We start from the raw sequence: 17,121 nt of genomic DNA, 5'->3' as shown, positions 1-17,121 counted from the left end.
TTCTTTGGAGGTTTTTAAAGAGAGGCTGGATGGCCATCTGACAGGAGTGCTTTGATTGTGTGTTCCTGCATTTCAGGGGGTTGGACTGGATGGCCCTTGGAGTCTCTTCCAGATCTATGATTCTATGATTCAGCTAGAAGGCTGGCAGCTCCTGCTATGGAGGAATATACCAAAACGACTAAAAATGTATCACAAAAGCTACTAATTAACATCAAAGAAATTCTACTTCAAGGCTTTAAAGTGTAGCATTCGTTCACTATTTGTTCAGAAAAACATCGCTCAAATGTATCATTAAATCCTGATAATTCAGTTACAGTTTGCTGAAAATGAATTCTCTGAATCAACCAAAATTCACAGCACACACAGTAGATTAACAACAGTTAAAGTTATTCTACATTAGAATGAGTATATCAGGTTACAAGGAACAAAATCCTCTGGAGAACACAAGTTGTTCGTTTGGATCTTGTGTGCTGGATTTTAAATACTCGGCTCAGAGAAGTCCGGTTGACTTCTGTGGAAGCGTTGGGGGTCCTTCAGCTTGAATGGTCTTTTCTGCTGATTTTTGACGAGGCTATGAAACAGGTACAAACTGGGGTCTTCTCAAGTACTTTAAGCCCCTTTCGCACATGCAGAATAATTAACTTTCAATGCACTTTCAATGCACTTTGAAGTTGTGCGGAATAGCAATATCCACTTGCAAACAATTGTGAAAGCAGATTGAAAGTGCATTATTCTGCATGTGCAGAAGGGGCCTACGAGAAGCAGAAAGAACTCTAAGCCAAGTGGAAATTCTTTAATATTAAATTAATCATTTTTGTGGTACATTTTTAATTGTTTTAGTGGGTCTTCCACTGAGCCCTGCATGAGCACAAGAAATCTGATGCCTCCATGAGGAAGGGGCATGAGACCTTCTAGCTCAGGGGTCTGCAACCTGCTGCTCTCCAGATGTTCATGGACTACAAATCCCATCAGCCCCTGCCAGCATGGCCAAGTGACCATGCTGGCAGGGGCTGATGGGAATTGTAGTCTATGAACATCTGGAGAGCCAGAGGTTGCAGACCCCTGTTCTAGCTCAACTCTCTAGAGCCACATAGCTGCAGAGTAAGCTACTAATTGCCAGCACAGGCCTATAAAGGGTTCTGTTCTACCCTGTGTTGAGCTAGGATCCACACACAAACACACACCCCTACTAGCTGCCCTGGCCTAATAGTACAACAATAGATAGATCAACAGATTAATAATAGATCAGCGGAGTCCTCCACTCTTCAGTCGTCTGCCGATTGTTAGAAAATGAGAATAGCTTCCAGAGGAAGAGCCATTGTATCTTTCTTGAAATAGAACTTTCTGGAACAAACCAGTATTTCCCCAGTTTACAAGATTAAATATGATCAGGTATCACCTTCATTGAGATATAGTGGTGGAGTGATGTTTTGTCAGGAAACGTCTAGGCAGGACGTGGGAAGCGTTTCGTGATATTGATCTTTTCCTACTTCTAACGGACTGGTGTTTAAGACAGAACCCTTCCAATGGGCAGAGCTCAGCAAAACAGCTACTTCCTTCGGGGGCCAGATGTAAGCTGAATCAGAAAGTCAAAGTGTTGGGGCCGAGGATAGCGATATTATTTCCTTGCAGCAAACCAAGAGGTGTTCTAGCGTAGTCAACTGAGATTACTTGTGAGAGCAACTGTCATATTTGCAGCGAAGCCGAGAAGGGTCACCCTGTGGCAAACTGTGACGGTGCTGTGATTTTAAGCTGTCCTTTTCTTGGTTAAACCTGGATTTGCTTCAGAAAGGTAACTTGCAGGATGTGGGTTGTCTTTGTGATGGGCTGTCACTCCGCCATCGCTCTTTATACAACCTGAACAATAGCAGTGAGCCAGCATGCTTGAACTGCAGTGAAAGCTCTCAGTGTACTTGTTACAATTTCTCGTCCCGCTGGGATGCGTAACCCTTGTAAACATTATTAAAATTAAACCCTGCTTTAATGAACAATCCTAGAAATATCAGCTGGTTCAATGTCATCCGTCTGTCAAATTCCTTCATATGTGAGACTTTTAACGTTTCATAACCGGAATGTAAGTTGCCTGCGCCAACGCAGATTTGATTTCAGCGGGATTAAGACTTCTCAGCTGTCAGAATAAGGGTTTTCACTAAGCCTGGAGGATTTTACTTTTCGTTAAACTGGCCATCTCCGACTAGTTGAGCTTTTGGCGTCCTTTAGATTAAGGAGACTTTTCAGAGTCGGCCGTTCGGGGAATGAGATACTAAACTATTTTGGTCTCTTGACAGATTTAGCAATGCAATTGAATCAAGGGAAATTTGAATATAATGGGTCGTGCGGGTGAGTAATTATTTAAACTGTTAACTCGATGCAGAAGTTTGTCACTTTTAATTATGTGCTGCTGGTGGGGAGCGGGGGGAAGGAGGCAGAGGTTGGGGGTTTTGTTCTGGTTTTTGAAAGGAAGCCAAAAGATTGAGGCTTACGCTGGGGGGGGGAGGGGGAGGTGCTGAAAGGAATAATAGAATTATTGTGTTCTTCGGAAGTCAGCCCTCACACAGGAGAGCCAACGCGGTGTCGTTGTTAAGAGCAGGTGAACTCTAATCTGGAGAACCGGGTTTGATTCCCCCCTCCTCCATATGAATGGTGGACTCTTATCCGGTGAACTGGATTTGTTTCTCCACTCCTACATTCCTGCTGGGTGACCTTGAGTCAGTCACAGTTCTCTCATGACTCCCTTAGTTCCACATACATCACAAGGTGTCTGTTGTAGGGAAAGGAGTTTGTAAGCCACGAGTCTCCTTACAGGAGAGAGAGGTGGGGTATAAATCAAAACTACTACTCCTCTTCCTCCTCCTCCTCTTCTTCTTCTTTAAGGTCAACTGGAAAGCACAAAAAGGAGACTGTATGCCATGCAGATTTGGATTAAGAAGAATAAGAGTTTGGATTTATACCCCGCCTCTCTCTCCTGTAAGGAGACTCATGGTGGCTTACAAGCTCCTTTCCCTTCCTCTCCCCACAACAGACACCTTGTGAGGCAGGTGGGGCTGAGAGAGTTCTGAGAGAATTGTGACTAGCCCAAGGTCACCCAGAAGGAACGCAGGAGTGCGGAAACACATCTGGTTCACCAGATAAACCTCAGCCACTCAGGTGGAGGAGTGGGGAATCAAACCCAGTTCCCCAGATTAGAATCCACCTGCTCTTAACCACTACACCACGCTGGCTCCAAGGAGACCAGACACTTTCAAATGGGTTAATAGAAAGGGCCAAGTTTAACTAACGTATTTATTGGCAGGGACCAAAGGGGGCATGCATCACCCCCAGGCCAAACCCCATTCCAGACCCACCAGATTAGGCCACTCCTCTTGTTTGTGCATCCCTGAATCTGGGGCAGAGGCCACACTGGCTCCAGGCCTTGAGCATCCAGATGATGCCCTAGGGCAGTGGTGGTGAACCTTTGGCACTCCAGATGTTATAGACTACAATTCCCATCTTCTTCTATTGCTGATGCCAATTGACCATGCTGGCAGGGGCTGATGGGAATTGTAGTCCATAACATCTGGAGTGCCAAAGGTTCGCCACCACTGCCCTAACGTGCTCACCTAAGCTGTATTGTGCACCATTCAGGTGACTCATCCTGCGCTGCTACAGCTATCTGGGCAAACCAGTGCTTAGGCATTACAAGCAGGAAATTGCCTGTTACCATTTTCAATCACAATAGGCAAAAACCCTACCCAACCTAGTGCTTCTGTCAGAGAGGGGAAAAAAAATCTTGCTTGGCCCCCCCCCCCCGGGGGGGAAAGGATGCGGGGGTGTGCTTTTCTGTGGGTTGAAGGCGTCAGTGAGTGGAAGAACCAATACCCATCTGTGTGTGTTTTAAATGCTATTGAGTCGCTTCTGGCTCATGGTGACCCTATGAATTGATGTCCTCCCAAATGTCCTAATGTTAACAGCCTTTCACAGGTCTTGCAGACTAAGGACTACGGTTTTCTTGATGAACTCAGTCCATCGTGGTGTAGTGGTTAAGGGCTCGTGTATCTAATCTGGAGGAACCGGGTTTGATTCTCCGCTCTGCCGCCTGAGCTGTGGAGGCTTATCTGGGGAATTCAGATTAGCCTGTGCACTCCCACACACGCCAGCTGGGTGATCTTGGGCTAGTCACAGCTCTTCTGAGCTCTCTCAGCCCCACCTACCTCACAGGGTGTTTGTTGTGAGGGGGGAAGGGCAAGGAGATTGTAAGCCCCTTTTGAGTCTCCTACAGGAGAGAAAGGAGGGAATATAAATCCAAACTCTTCTTCTTCTATTGCTGAAGACTTTCACAGCTGGAATAAATTGGCCATTGTGGGTTTTCTGGGTTGTGTGTCTACAGTCTGGTAGTTTTGGCTCCTAACGTTTCATCTGCATCCATGGCGGGCATCTTCAAAAATATGTCACAGGTCAGATGTGCTTCTCTCTGTGGCAACAGAGAGAAACACATGGAGAGAAATACATCTCACCTGTGACATGTCTCTGAAGATGGCAGCCATGGATGAAACATTACGAGCAAAAACTTTCAGACCAGAACAACACAGTCCGGAAAACCCACAACAGACGATCTCCTTTCTTCCTGTCAGTTTTCGTCATTGTTTTGTTTCCACACCCATGCATAGTACCAAAGAATACTATGGCATGGATTAACTTGATTTAGGTTGCCAGTGACTCATCCTTATATCTAGTCAGTGACACATCCTTGCATCTAGCAAATTTAGAATGACAATTTTTAAAGAATCATGAAGAAGGAGAGTTTGGATTTATATCCCCCCCCCCTTTCTCTCCTGTAAGGAGACTCAAAGGGGCTCACAAACTCCTTTCCCTTCCCCCCTCACAACAAACACCCTGTGAGGTGGGTGGGTCTGAGAGAGCGCCGAAGAACTGTGACTCGCCCAAGGTCTCATGTGGAATATTCGTGTGTGTGGAAGATACCTGAGCTAATCTGAGTTCCCCTGGTCGCCTCCACAATTCAAGTGGCGGAGCGGAGAATCAAAGCCAGTTCCCCAGATGGGGAGGGCGCGCAGCTCCTTGTACTGCCGCTACGCTGGCACTGATGAAGTACGATCTTGCTTGTATTTTTTATGCAGTACAGTTTGTACCAACAGTTTATTTGTTGGATTTATTATACCGCCCTATCCCCTAAGGGCTCTTGGTAATTCAGTTGAAGGAATTTAATTATGAGAGCCTTTAGCATGATCCCTGGCACATGAAATGTGCACTGGTCATGTAGCCAGTCATGTCACTTGGTGTAGTGGTTAAGAGCAGGAGAACCGGGTTTGATTCCCCGCTACGCCACTTGAGCTGTGGGGACTTATCTGGTGAACCAGATTAGCTTGTGTATGCCAACACATGCCAGCTGTGTGACCTTGGGCTAGTCACAGTTCTTCTGAGCTCTATCAGCCCCACCTACCTCACAGGGTGTTTGTTGTGGTGAGGGAAATGAGAGTGTAAGCCCCTTTGTGTCTCCTTGAACCCTCCTCCTCTTGGTCGTTGTTGTTGTTGTTGTTGTTGTTGTTGTCATTGTCGTCATCATCGTCCTCCTCCTCCTCCTCCTCCCATTTGTAAAAAATCCACTCTGTGAATTCCCAAATTCCTTTTAACTGGCTTGGTTTGGGGGAAAGACAGACCAATCATTTCAGGAGAATCTCATCAAGGGACACAGATGGGGTGCACAGCTCCGGAATGCCCAGGGATACTATGTACAGGAGCAAATGTCAGAAATAATTAGCAGATGATGTACATAGCTTACATTCATTACGGTGACTTTATTTTCCACGATTCAGTGGGTTAAAATTGCAGCAGCTGTCTGTGTATATCTTGAAATGTATGTTGCCGTACATTTTCAGTGCGAAGCCTTGGTTGTTAAAAACGTATCTTCTATCTGTGCATTTGTGTGTGTGTTTTGAAATTCAAGGTATCTTCTTAAACCAGATTTTATGCGGAGACCTGACCGAACATTTGACCCTTTCTCTGAAACTCCTGTCGACGGCGTGATCGCAGCAACATGTTCAGTTCAGGTGAGAGGCATCTGTGACAGAAAACTACTTTGTCTAGAGCAGTGGGGGCGAACCTATGGCACGGGTGCCAGAGGTGGCACTCAGAGCCCTCTCTGTGGGCACTCGCACACAGAGTTCATCATGTGGGAGGGGGGGAAATCACCCACCCACACACACACACACACACACACACACACACATTTAGGCTGGCCTGGGCATGATCCTTTACCTGGGAGTAAGCTCGGTTGCTGGCAATGGGGCTTGCTTCTGGAATGATGAAAGCGCACTCCTAGGATGGATGATTCACCCATTTGAATTTGCACGTTTGCTTCCGCATAAAGCTTACTACCGGGTAACACCGAGCCTCGGAGCCAACCATTTTTTCTAAACTAAAACCTCAGTATTCAGGGGAGTAAGTGCTGTGGTGGCACTTTGCGGGTAATAAGTGGGTTTTGGAGTTGCAGTTTAGGGGCCTGCGGTCTCAAAAAGGTTAAACGTGCTGGTCTGAAACGGCGGTTCATAACCTCTGGAGTCGCGACCCCTTTGAGTCGCGACTCTCGCTTTCACAGAATTAGCCTAAGACTCTCTGCATCGGGTTTCTTCATCTGTAAAAATGGATCAATGTTAGGGTTGGGGATGCTTTAACAGGAGGAACTGTATTAAGGAGATAAGTTTAGGAAGGACAGAATCTGCGGGTCTAGAGGTCGGAAGAACAGCATGAAGAGCAGTCAAAGAAGGGGAGCTCAGTGGCAGGCCACATGCTTGACTTGTACCTGATCCCATACTCAGTGCAGCAAAGAGTTCTTCAGTGGCAGGGCTGAGAAGAGCATCTCCACCTGAGCCTCCAGCAAGTTGCTGCCAGTCATATAACGCAGCGGAATGGTCTTACACATTAAAGCAAAAGTTCATGTGATCCAGTGAAGGTCATATGAAGTTTGTCTTGAGGTTTGTTTTGCCAGTTCATAGGCCAGAATATAATTCAGTTGAAAGGGCCATTTCCTTCCCTAGCCGTTCAGTAAGATTATCTGTTGAGCATTGCACCTTGGGCATGTTCAAGTTTGCTTCTAACCGAAAGACTCTACCTCTTTGTTTAAAGGTAATATCCGGTCAGTTTTTATCGGACAAGAAAATCGGCACCTACGTAGAAGTGGATATGTATGGCCTGCCTACAGACACGATCCGCAAGGAGTTCCGAACGCGGATGGTGATGAACAACGGCCTGAACCCTGTTTACAATGACGAATCGTTCGTATTCCGAAAGGTACGACAGAGCGTTCCAAAATGATGTTTGCGTTTGTTAGCCCTAGTCGTCAGGGATGTTTCTGCTTGAGTCTGAGCACCTTGAAACTGGATAATTTGTGACAATCGAGACTTGCTAGAACACAGGTGTCAAATTCGCGGCCCTCCAGATGTTATGGACTACAGTTCCCATCATCCCCTGCCAGAACCATGCTGGCAGGGGATGATGGGAACTGTAGTCCATAACATCTGGAGGGCCGCGAATTTGACACCTGTGGTATAAACTGACTGATTGCCAAAGATATCTGAACACCTGTATTCACCATCTTGAACATACCAAACAATTCATTATCGATAGCCAAGCTTTATACTCCTTTGACAGAGATTCTAATCTGTGGGATCTGCAACAGACATTTTTGGAATGACAATACTCTCCTAATGTAGTAAAGATACAGATCAACCAAGCCAGAATATCAAGGGATCTCCTGCTACAAGAAAGGCCCAAACAGCAACTCACCGCTACTTGTGGTCCACGGACAGCTCTCAGCTCAAACTGGTTCAATGCATCATTGACCTACAACCTATACTGGACAATGATAATCCTCTCTGATAGGAACTGAGGCAAACTTTTTCTTGTCCGCTGTCACCTATCCTGAAACAACATTTTTATCCACAATAACATGTCCTAACAAGGGCACAGACTCTGGGACCAGGTCTTAAACAGCAGTGGCGTAGTGGTTAACAGCAGGTGTACTCTAATCTGGAGGAACCGGGTTTGATTTCCAGCTCTGCCGCCTGAGCTGTGGAGGCTTATCTGGGGAATTCAGATTAGCCTGTACACTCCCACACACGCCAGCTGGGTGACCTTGGGCTAGTCACAGCTCTTCGGAGTTCTCTCAGCTCCACCTACCTCACAGGGTATTTGTTGTTTGGGGGAGGGGAAGGGAAAGGAGTTTGTAAGCCCCTTTGAGTCTCCTATAGGAGAGAAAGGGGGATATAAACCCAACTCTTCTTCTTCTTAAACACGCCAACACGTCCATCCCCATACTCACTCTGACAACACAACAACCAGACCTAACAACACCCGCAACACCATCTCAGGTTCATTCACTAATTCGTTATCCAGCGTTAAGATATACAATCAATTATCAGCAATGCCTTTCCGCTCTCTACATTGGAGAAACACGTCAGTGCCTCAGCTAAGAAGTTAAATGGGTATAAATCCAACATCAAAAATCACAACACTCAAAAACAAAAGGGCAAACATTTAAACCTTCCAGGACATTCCACTGTGACCTTAAGAATGGCCGTCCTCAAACAGAGAAGCTTCAAGAGGAAATTCCAACGTGAGACTGCAGAAGCTGGCTAATTCATCAGTTCTGAACAATGGACACCCCTACGGATTGATTAGAATCACTGGACTCTTATCTCACTACAGAAGCTATGTTTCCATGCGTACACATTTCTTCCTTGCTGTAATCAAGATGATTGCATTTGGCATTGCACCTTTGCGTCTTGTCTCCTTTCTTTGTAACGCTCCTCTTATCTTCTGACTAGGATATAAGGGTGCCAAGATTTCCATTCCAGCTCAGATCTGACGAAGGAATTTTGAGTCTCGAAAGGTTAATATCCTGAAAAACTTGCTGGTATCTTAAGGTGCTACTTTGAACCTCAAATTGTAGTTCTCTGCACAGGCTTTTAAAATGAAACATGAATGCATTGGTTTCATCTCAGGATTACTCTGGAGGGGACCTTTTGAAGCTCGGCAGAGAGCACGGTTACCTGCCACAGAGGAGCACTTCAGGAATCTAAGTACACACAGTTCTCACTGTTCAAGGTGAGAATGAGGTCTATAATCAGGATCTTCCCACATTTTTCTACAAGGCTGAAAGCCACCAATAAGAAGAAGAAGAAGAGTTTGGATTTATATCCCCGCTTTCTCTCCCAGGAGACTCAAAGGCCAGCAAACTCCTTTCCTTTCCCCCCTCACAACAAACACCTGTGAGGTAGGTGGGGCTGAGAGAGCTCCGAGAAGCTGTGACTAGCCCAAGGTCACCCAGCTGGCATGTGTGGGAGTGTACAGGCTAATCTGAATTCCCCAGATAAACTTCCACAGCTCAGGCGGCAGAGCTGGGAATCAAACCCGGTTCCTCCAGATTAGATACATGAGCTCTTAACCTCCTATGCCACTGCAAGAGTAGGATTGGGACCGGGGTATATTTGTGTGTGTACGCATGTAGGAGCCATGCCCTTTTCTAATCTCAGTCATCCTCACAGAGCGGCTATCAATGTAGCAAACTCACAGGTATTTTATATTTTTCATTCTGTGGCACAAATAATGTTTGGATTTGTATTCTTCCTGTCTCTCCTGTATGGAGACACAAGGTGGCTTACAAATTCCATACCCTTCCCAGGCACCTTGTGAGGCAGGTGGGACTGAGAGAGTCCTGAGAGAACTGTGACTAGGCCGAGATCACCCAGCAGACTTAATGCGTAGGGAGCAGGGATCAAATCCAATTTGCCAGATACGAGTCTGCTGCTCAGGTGGAGGAGTGGGGAATCCGCTCCTCTTAACTGATTATTAATTAGTGGTGGCGAATTTTGCACTCCAGATGTTATGGATTCGACATTTGCCCCCCCCGCCGGCCAATTGGCCTCGCTGGCAGGGGCTGATAAATTGTAGTCTAAAACATCTGAGTGCCAAAGGTTTGCCACCACGCAGCATACTCTGTCCCAGGATGTCTAGGACTTTATTCAGTCCTGCCAGCATGGGCTAATTTGGCCTTTGGCAGTAGGAATGATGGGAATTGTGGTTCAATATCTTGAGTCGCCAAAGGTTTGGTTACCATCTAAGACTAAGCACCATGCTGAGTTCCTCTCTCATGCCGGTATACATATGTGCCACAAATAAGAAACCGGTATGTTTATGCGTTCACAGCAGATTGGCAGCGATAAGTGAAATGAAGAAATTATACACATGTAACTGAAGTGGGTAAAACTGCATATCAACTGAATACTAGCGGTCTGACATCAAACACTTCAGAGTCCTGAAGAGATTACTCTGTTTTGAACACTGTTGGACTGTAGTCGTGTTGAGTAGACAGTAGCCTGATCCTTACCTCACGGCCAGCGTGGTGTAGTGATTAAGAGCAGGTGGATTCTAATCTGGAGAACCAGGTTTGATTTCCCCAGTCCTCTACCTGAGCGAGTGGCAGAGGCTTATCTGGTGAACCAGATGTGTTTCTGCCCTCCTACGTTCCTGCTGGGTGACCTTGGGCTAGTCACAGTTCTTCAGAGCTCTCTCAGCCCCACCTACCTCACAAGGTGTCTGTTGTGGGGAGAGGAAGGGAAAGGAGCTTGCAAGTAAGGTGGGGTACAATTCTACTTCTTCTTCCTTGTCTGAAGTTACAGCAGTTGGCCAGTAGGAGGAGCTCTGCTACGTAGCATGGATAATGAAGTCTGCATCTTACAATTGGAAAACTGCCATGGGTTTTATGTTGGTGTTTCTGTCAGAGTTACTAATTGATGGAACAGGGTCAGAATCCCCCCTCCCCTCCCAAGAGAAGTATGCCGGGTGACCTGGGGATGGCTTCCCTTTCAAAGCTTCACCCACCTGATGGGACTGTTGAGATTTTATAGGGAGATAACATGCATGCCACCCTGAACTCCGGGGGAGGGCGGTCTATAAACCCAATAAATAAATAATAAATAAACTCTGGGTAGGGCAAAAATGCATGATTAGCTGAAGCCAGGAGCACGGAATAGGATCACGCAGGAAAAGAATAAGCTCTCACACTGAAAAGGTAACGGTGTCATCTAGTGTTTCTGTTGATATGTAATTAGTAATCAAATGCAAGCATTCCTGCTGACATCATATCAGTGAGCCAAAACTGACTTCGCTCCTGTTTGCAAACAAAACTGATGATTTCGATGGAACACCAGCCCGTTATAGTGCAAAAAACAACAACAACTAGGGTTCTTAACTTCAAGGATAGCTTTTCAAGAGAAGAAAATAGCTTAGTTTGCAAAAGGCTAGGCAAGCCTTTCTGGAGCACGGATTGTCAACACGGACACTTTCCCTGGTCCCTGCCAAGTATTTTAGAAGTGAGTGGGGGTAGGTGGGTCTTTTGCTCAGCAAGACTTCTGTCAGCCATTTTATAAATCCTGACTGGTAAACAAAATGGCTGAAGGTGTGTTCAGCTTCATAGTTTAGCACTAGTCAGCATTCTATAAGCTCCCCAAGATGTTCACGGATGACAATTCCCATCAGCCCCTGCCAAGTGGCCATGCTGGCAGGGACTGATGGGAATTGTAGTCCACGAACATCTGGAGAGCCACAGGTTGCAGATCCCTGGTTTAGCAGAAAGCATCATACAAGTTATGAAAAGTTCAGGTGACAGTTGGGCTGCAGTAGAAAAGTAACAAGTGTTAACCTTTGATATTATTGATAGAGAACCTTGGACCAATCAGGGGCTTGTTGCTTGGGCAGGATAATGTATCCATTATATGAACCTGAGCCTGAACTGGAGTTGGTAACCTTTCTGTGTGAAGTGCTGCTTCTTGATGATTCCTCTCTGATAATGAGCTATGTGCTGAAGAAAGCTGTGTGCTTTAATATGCTGAATAGAGCTGATAGAGAGTTATGTTTGATAAGAAGTGTTCTGTATAGTTCTATTAGTTTGTATAGGTAGTCTTATATATACCGTATATACTCATGTATAAGTCGAATTTTTCAGCACATTTTCAATGCTGGAAAAGCTCCCCTCGACTTATATGTGGGTCATTAAATTTTTTTGTGTTTTTACTTTGCCGGCCAGCAGGGGGCGCAGTTTTTATGCTAGTGGCACCAAAATTTCAGGGTACTTTCAGAAGACACTCCTGATGTTACCAGCCAAGTTTGGTAAAGTTTGGTTCAGGGGGTCCAAAGTTATGGACCCCCAAAGGAGGTGCCCCCATTCCCCATTGTTTTCAATGGGAGCTATTAGTAGATGGGGCTACCCTTTTGAGGGTCCATAACTTTGGATCTTCCTTCTGAACTGAACTTCACTTTCAAACCTGGCTGGTCTCATCAGGAGAGTCTCTTTATGATACCAGCCAGGTTTGGTGAAGTTTGGGTCAGGGGATCCAAAGTTATTGATCCCCAAAGGGTTGCCCCATCCCCCATTGTTTACAATGGAAGCTAATAGTAGATTTTCCATTTCTGATAATATCCCTCCTAAAATCTAAGTTGAGTTACATTTGGACATATAGATGATGATGAGGAATCCAGTTTTGAAGGATTTTAACTCTTCTGTTTTAGCTTGGTTGCTGATTGAGCTAAGGTTTTTGTACTTAAGTTATTGTTGATACCCTATTGTTCTTGTTGACCCTCTTTTCCACTTACAGAGCCAGTTTACTGTTTTTCTTTGAAATAACTATTCAAAAACATTTAACCTACTGATGCCTCAATTGATGTAATTTTATTGGTATCTATTTTTATTTTTGAAATTTACCAGCAGCTGCTGCATTTCCCACCCTCGACTTATACGCGAGTCAATAAGTTTTCCCAGCTTTTTGTGGTAAAAGGTGCCTCGACTTATATGCGGGTCGACTTATACACGAGTATATACGGTACTTGGAACTTCTCAAGTAAAAGCCTTCCTGTGGAATGAAGATCCTGTGTGGAGAGTGTTTATTCCATATGTGAAGAAGGTTCCTGTGTAAGCAAGTAGACTATCCCTTGGGGATAGGGCGGGATACAAATATAACAAATGAATTAATAAAAATCAGAATCTCAGAATCTTCCACGTGCGATAATATAACAGCAGCAACCCCATGAAAGATAGGATGAGTTCTAATGCTAATCAGCCAGGAAGAGAGTAGGAAAGTATGAAGGAATTTGAATGGGGGAAAGATGATCGAAGCAAAGCATCTCTAGGCAGGGATCTTGGAAATCCAAGAAAGGGGAGACAATGAAGGTGACCTCAAGAGGTGGGCAAGATGTTAGCATGGCTTCCGCCTCTTCACCGAACTGCCAACGCAAATGTCTGCCTTAGGCTAAAACAGCAGATCTGCCGCCCAAATAGAATTCAACAGTGCCATGCAAGAAGGAGATAGGAAGACTGGCTGCTTAGGATAAAAGACAGCGAAACCCCCCCCCCCCCCCCCCGCCCCAGAAGCCACCTATGGAAACAGCTACGTAAAGAGAAGGATTCAGTGACGCAGAGAGTCAAGGGCGCATTCTACAAAGCAGGTGCAGAGCAATGAAATTTGACCACACATAATATAGTCCATGGATCACCTTTTTGTTTTCTTGCTCAGAGTCATCCACAGCCTAAGGGAAACAAAAGACAGATATTACATCCCAGAGATTAAACGGCAACACTACACACTCATAACTCAAAGCAGAATAGCGCTGGACGTGTATTCAATGCTTAACCTTCCTGTGCGGCGTGTATGTATGAGTCACAATTCATTGTTGCTGCCTCACTTTCAAAAACTTGCAAAACATTAGAAGGGGTTAACTGTGAAGGGGGGGGGGTCTCTGTGATGAAGGAGGAAGAGAATGAGGATCCAGAGTCAGAGTCCTGGCGAACCTTGGCTACGAGAGTCCAGGATTACTTTCGGTTCCTTTATTTTTTTACTGGTGAAAAGGCTAGGGGTCTCTTGAAAGCTATCTGGAAAAAAAAAGCCGGTAGGTTTCAAAACATCTCTTTTGAGCCAAGAGATTCTGTACTAACATTTATTTCCTGTCTAGCATTTATTTCCTGTATTGTATATGCTTTTTAATCCATTTTTTATTATTGTTGTACTGTTGTCTATGCCAATAAATGCTTGCTTCGTCTATAATTACAAGAGATTCTGTTCGAGAAACAGTCCTGGTCAAATATTCGGGACAAATGTTTTGCTGCGTTGTTCTTGAAGCTGAACCAGAAACTGAGATATGAAAATCGCACCGTTGGAGAAGGTGTGATGCAGCTGGCCATTAGAGACACAAAGCAGGCCACCTGGGCCACAACCCAAAGACCACAAGGGGTTGTAGACCACTCGGAGTATGAAGGTGGACCATGCGCTACAAGGAAAAACCCCTTCTCAATCAGATGCAACTTGGAAAATGATGGAGGAGAACAAGAGAATGCAAGCCAAGCGTTCTCGTTCACGTGTCTGTAATTCCACTGCAGTTTGTTTTAAATTTTAAAAAACCCTTTAAAGAGCGGTTGGGAAAAGGAGAACTTCTACTGATATGGCTGCCTAGATGAAGAGCAGAAGAGAGTCAAAGAAGGGAAAGAACGGGCCGGAGGCAATTACGGAAGCAGAGTTCTCAAAGCAGGCGACGGAGCTTGAATGAGTCCCTGGGACAAATAGGGTGTGATGTATTTATGGGGTGTGATGTATACATGGAAGTGTGGTAGAAGAAGGGAGACCAGTCGGCTGGTGGTGGTGGTTGAAAGTGCGGTCAAGTTGCAGCCGACTTGTGGCAATCTTGTAGGCTTTTCAAGGGGACAGCTTAAAAGGGGTGATTTGCCGTTGCCTGCCTCTGTGTAGCAACTCTGGTATTCCTCCTTGTTGGTTGCCCCACTCAAGTACTGACCAGAGGTGACCCTGCTTAGCTTCTGAGATCTGATGAGATCGGGCTAGCCTGGGCTATCCAGGTCAGGGCGACCAGCCAGCTAAACCAACCAAAAACAATCAGGAGAACTATTCTCTCATGCTCTCGGGATGTCCTCTCCAAGTTCAAATGTGGCTTCACATGGTGACTCCATAATGTGCGTAGTGCGGAGCGATGTTTTGTGACTCCGGGATAATGTGACTAAGGCATAATGAAAAATTCTTCTGGATTTTCATTATGTCTTAGTCACGTCATCCTGGAGTCACAAGGGAAGACGCTCCACACACATCCAATAATTAAGACAGAAAAGCCCCTGATACACAAAAAAACAACGGGCAGCTTCTGGACTGCACTGTAGGCCTGTAAGATCCAGAATTGTTCCAATCGGCATTTGAGTAGGCCAGCCTGCAGATTGGATGTCCCTGTGTTGTGGCGCGGCTGTACCATCATTGGCACTCCACCGATGTGACATCTTTTGGTATTGTCTGTCCCTCCTCGGCCTTGGAACTGGGGAGCCATCATTAGTATTATTAACATTGTTTTCCTGGCCTTTAGAATGCTGCTTATTCTGAGTTAATGTATTTTTTAACTATTTATCACTTTCTCTATTTATTGTGCATATTGTTTTAGTTGTGATTTTGTTGTACACCGCCCAGAGCCCTTCGGGGGTGGGCAGTTTATCAAATTTAATTAATTAATTAATTAATTAATTAATTAATTAATTAATTAATTAATTAATTAATTAATTACAACAACAACAACAACAACAATAATAATGAGCAGAGTAGCTGAGTCACTCTGCAAATCTGGCCACATCTTTCTGCACCTACAGGCTGGGGCCTGATGAAGAGAGCACTGACTCTCAAAAGCTTACACCCTGAAACCCTTGTTGCTCTCTGTATTGCTACTGGACTCAAATCTAACCAGGCTACTGCAGTCTGGAGAATGGCAGGCTGAATGGCTGCTCCCTTTAAAGTATTTGAAAGGCTGTTGCTTAGAGGAGGGCAGGGAGCTGTTCCTGTTGGCAGCAGAAAAAATGTTGCTCGGGGGGGGTGGGATGCAGGCCAGATGCAGGTATGTTGTTCTCAGAATGCCAGAAGCAATCTTTTTACAATCCTTAATTTTTTTTGTTTGATGTTTCTGCAGAGCATCTTCCAAGGGTACAGCAACTGATATATGATGGGGAAACTTTCTCTGAGAAAGGGCAACATGCGTTTTCTAGAAGACGCCATACGTTTTAAATGTCAATGACTATGTGCAAAAACTATACGTTTTATTGATTCTGATATATGATGGGGAAACTTTCTCTGAGAAAGGGCAACATGCATTTTCTAGAAGACACCATACGTTTTAAATGTCAATGACTATGTGCAAAAACTATACGTTTTATTGATTCTGATATATGATGGGGAAACTTTCTCTGAGAAAGGGTAACATGCATTTTCTAGAAGATGCCATACGTTTTAAATTTCAATGACTATGTGCAAAACGCTTTACCAGTTCTGTTACACACAACTGACATCAGCTGTCCGTCCCATCTCTTCCAGCTGGCCAATTCAATGGAAAGACACCGAATCACAATGTATGGTGAAGAGAAAAGAAGTTATCCTACCTTCTTCATGTTGTTGGCCACAGATTCTTTTTGGCTCAAGTCATCTGCAGATAGCTCGCTCCCAAATTTATATTCAGGGTGGGCTTCTTCTTCTTGGTCAGCTGCAATTCAAGCCAAAGAGAAATAGGACATATTAAGAAACTTACTGGAATTTTAAAAAAACAAGGCTGCAAAGTTATGGGAAAAACCACTGGCTTTCCTTGAATTGTTTTCATGAACTGAGGTCTATGCAGTAGCAGCAAACAGTCAGTGTGGTGGCCAGCGTGGTGTAGTGGTTAAGAGCAGGTGGATTCTAATCTGGAGAACCGAGTTTGATTCCCCACTCATCCACCTGAGTGGCAGTGATTTATCTGGTGAACCAGATGTCTTTCTTCACTCCTACATTCCTGTTGGGTGACCTTGGGCTAGTCACAGTTCTTCAGAACTCTCTCAGCCCCACCTACCTCACAAGGTGCCTGTTGTGGGGAGAGGAAGGAAAAGGAGCTTGTAAGCCACCTTGAATCTCCTTACAGGAGAGAAAGGTGGGATATATTTCCAAACTCTTCTTCTTCTTAGCACATACACAATTTGCTACTCCGTCACTGCCTACTACATGAGAGAAGGTGATATTTCTCTTTGTGCTTTGCTTTCCCACCATCAGCACATACGTTTATGGCTTA

At 45.0% G+C, this 17,121-nt stretch overlaps 1 protein-coding gene across 1 annotated transcript in view; it reads right to left on the bottom strand.

The window, feature by feature from the left end:
* The window catches only part of LOC125438128 (1-phosphatidylinositol 4,5-bisphosphate phosphodiesterase beta-4-like), a 257,416-nt gene that overhangs the window by 37,912 nt on the left and 202,383 nt on the right, over positions 1–17,121 (bottom strand). The window contains 3 exon segments of the mRNA XM_048506335.1: positions 4,389–4,450; positions 13,543–13,575; positions 16,463–16,563. Coding sequence (XP_048362292.1) covers positions 4,389–4,450; positions 13,543–13,575; positions 16,463–16,563 — 196 coding nt within the window.

This window comes from Sphaerodactylus townsendi, linkage group LG01 (assembly GCF_021028975.2).
Source record: "Sphaerodactylus townsendi isolate TG3544 linkage group LG01, MPM_Stown_v2.3, whole genome shotgun sequence".
Classification (NCBI taxonomy): domain Eukaryota; kingdom Metazoa; phylum Chordata; class Lepidosauria; order Squamata; family Sphaerodactylidae; genus Sphaerodactylus; species Sphaerodactylus townsendi.
Note: the sequence above shows the minus strand (reverse complement) of the source record. Positions and strands in the feature narration are given on the sequence as shown.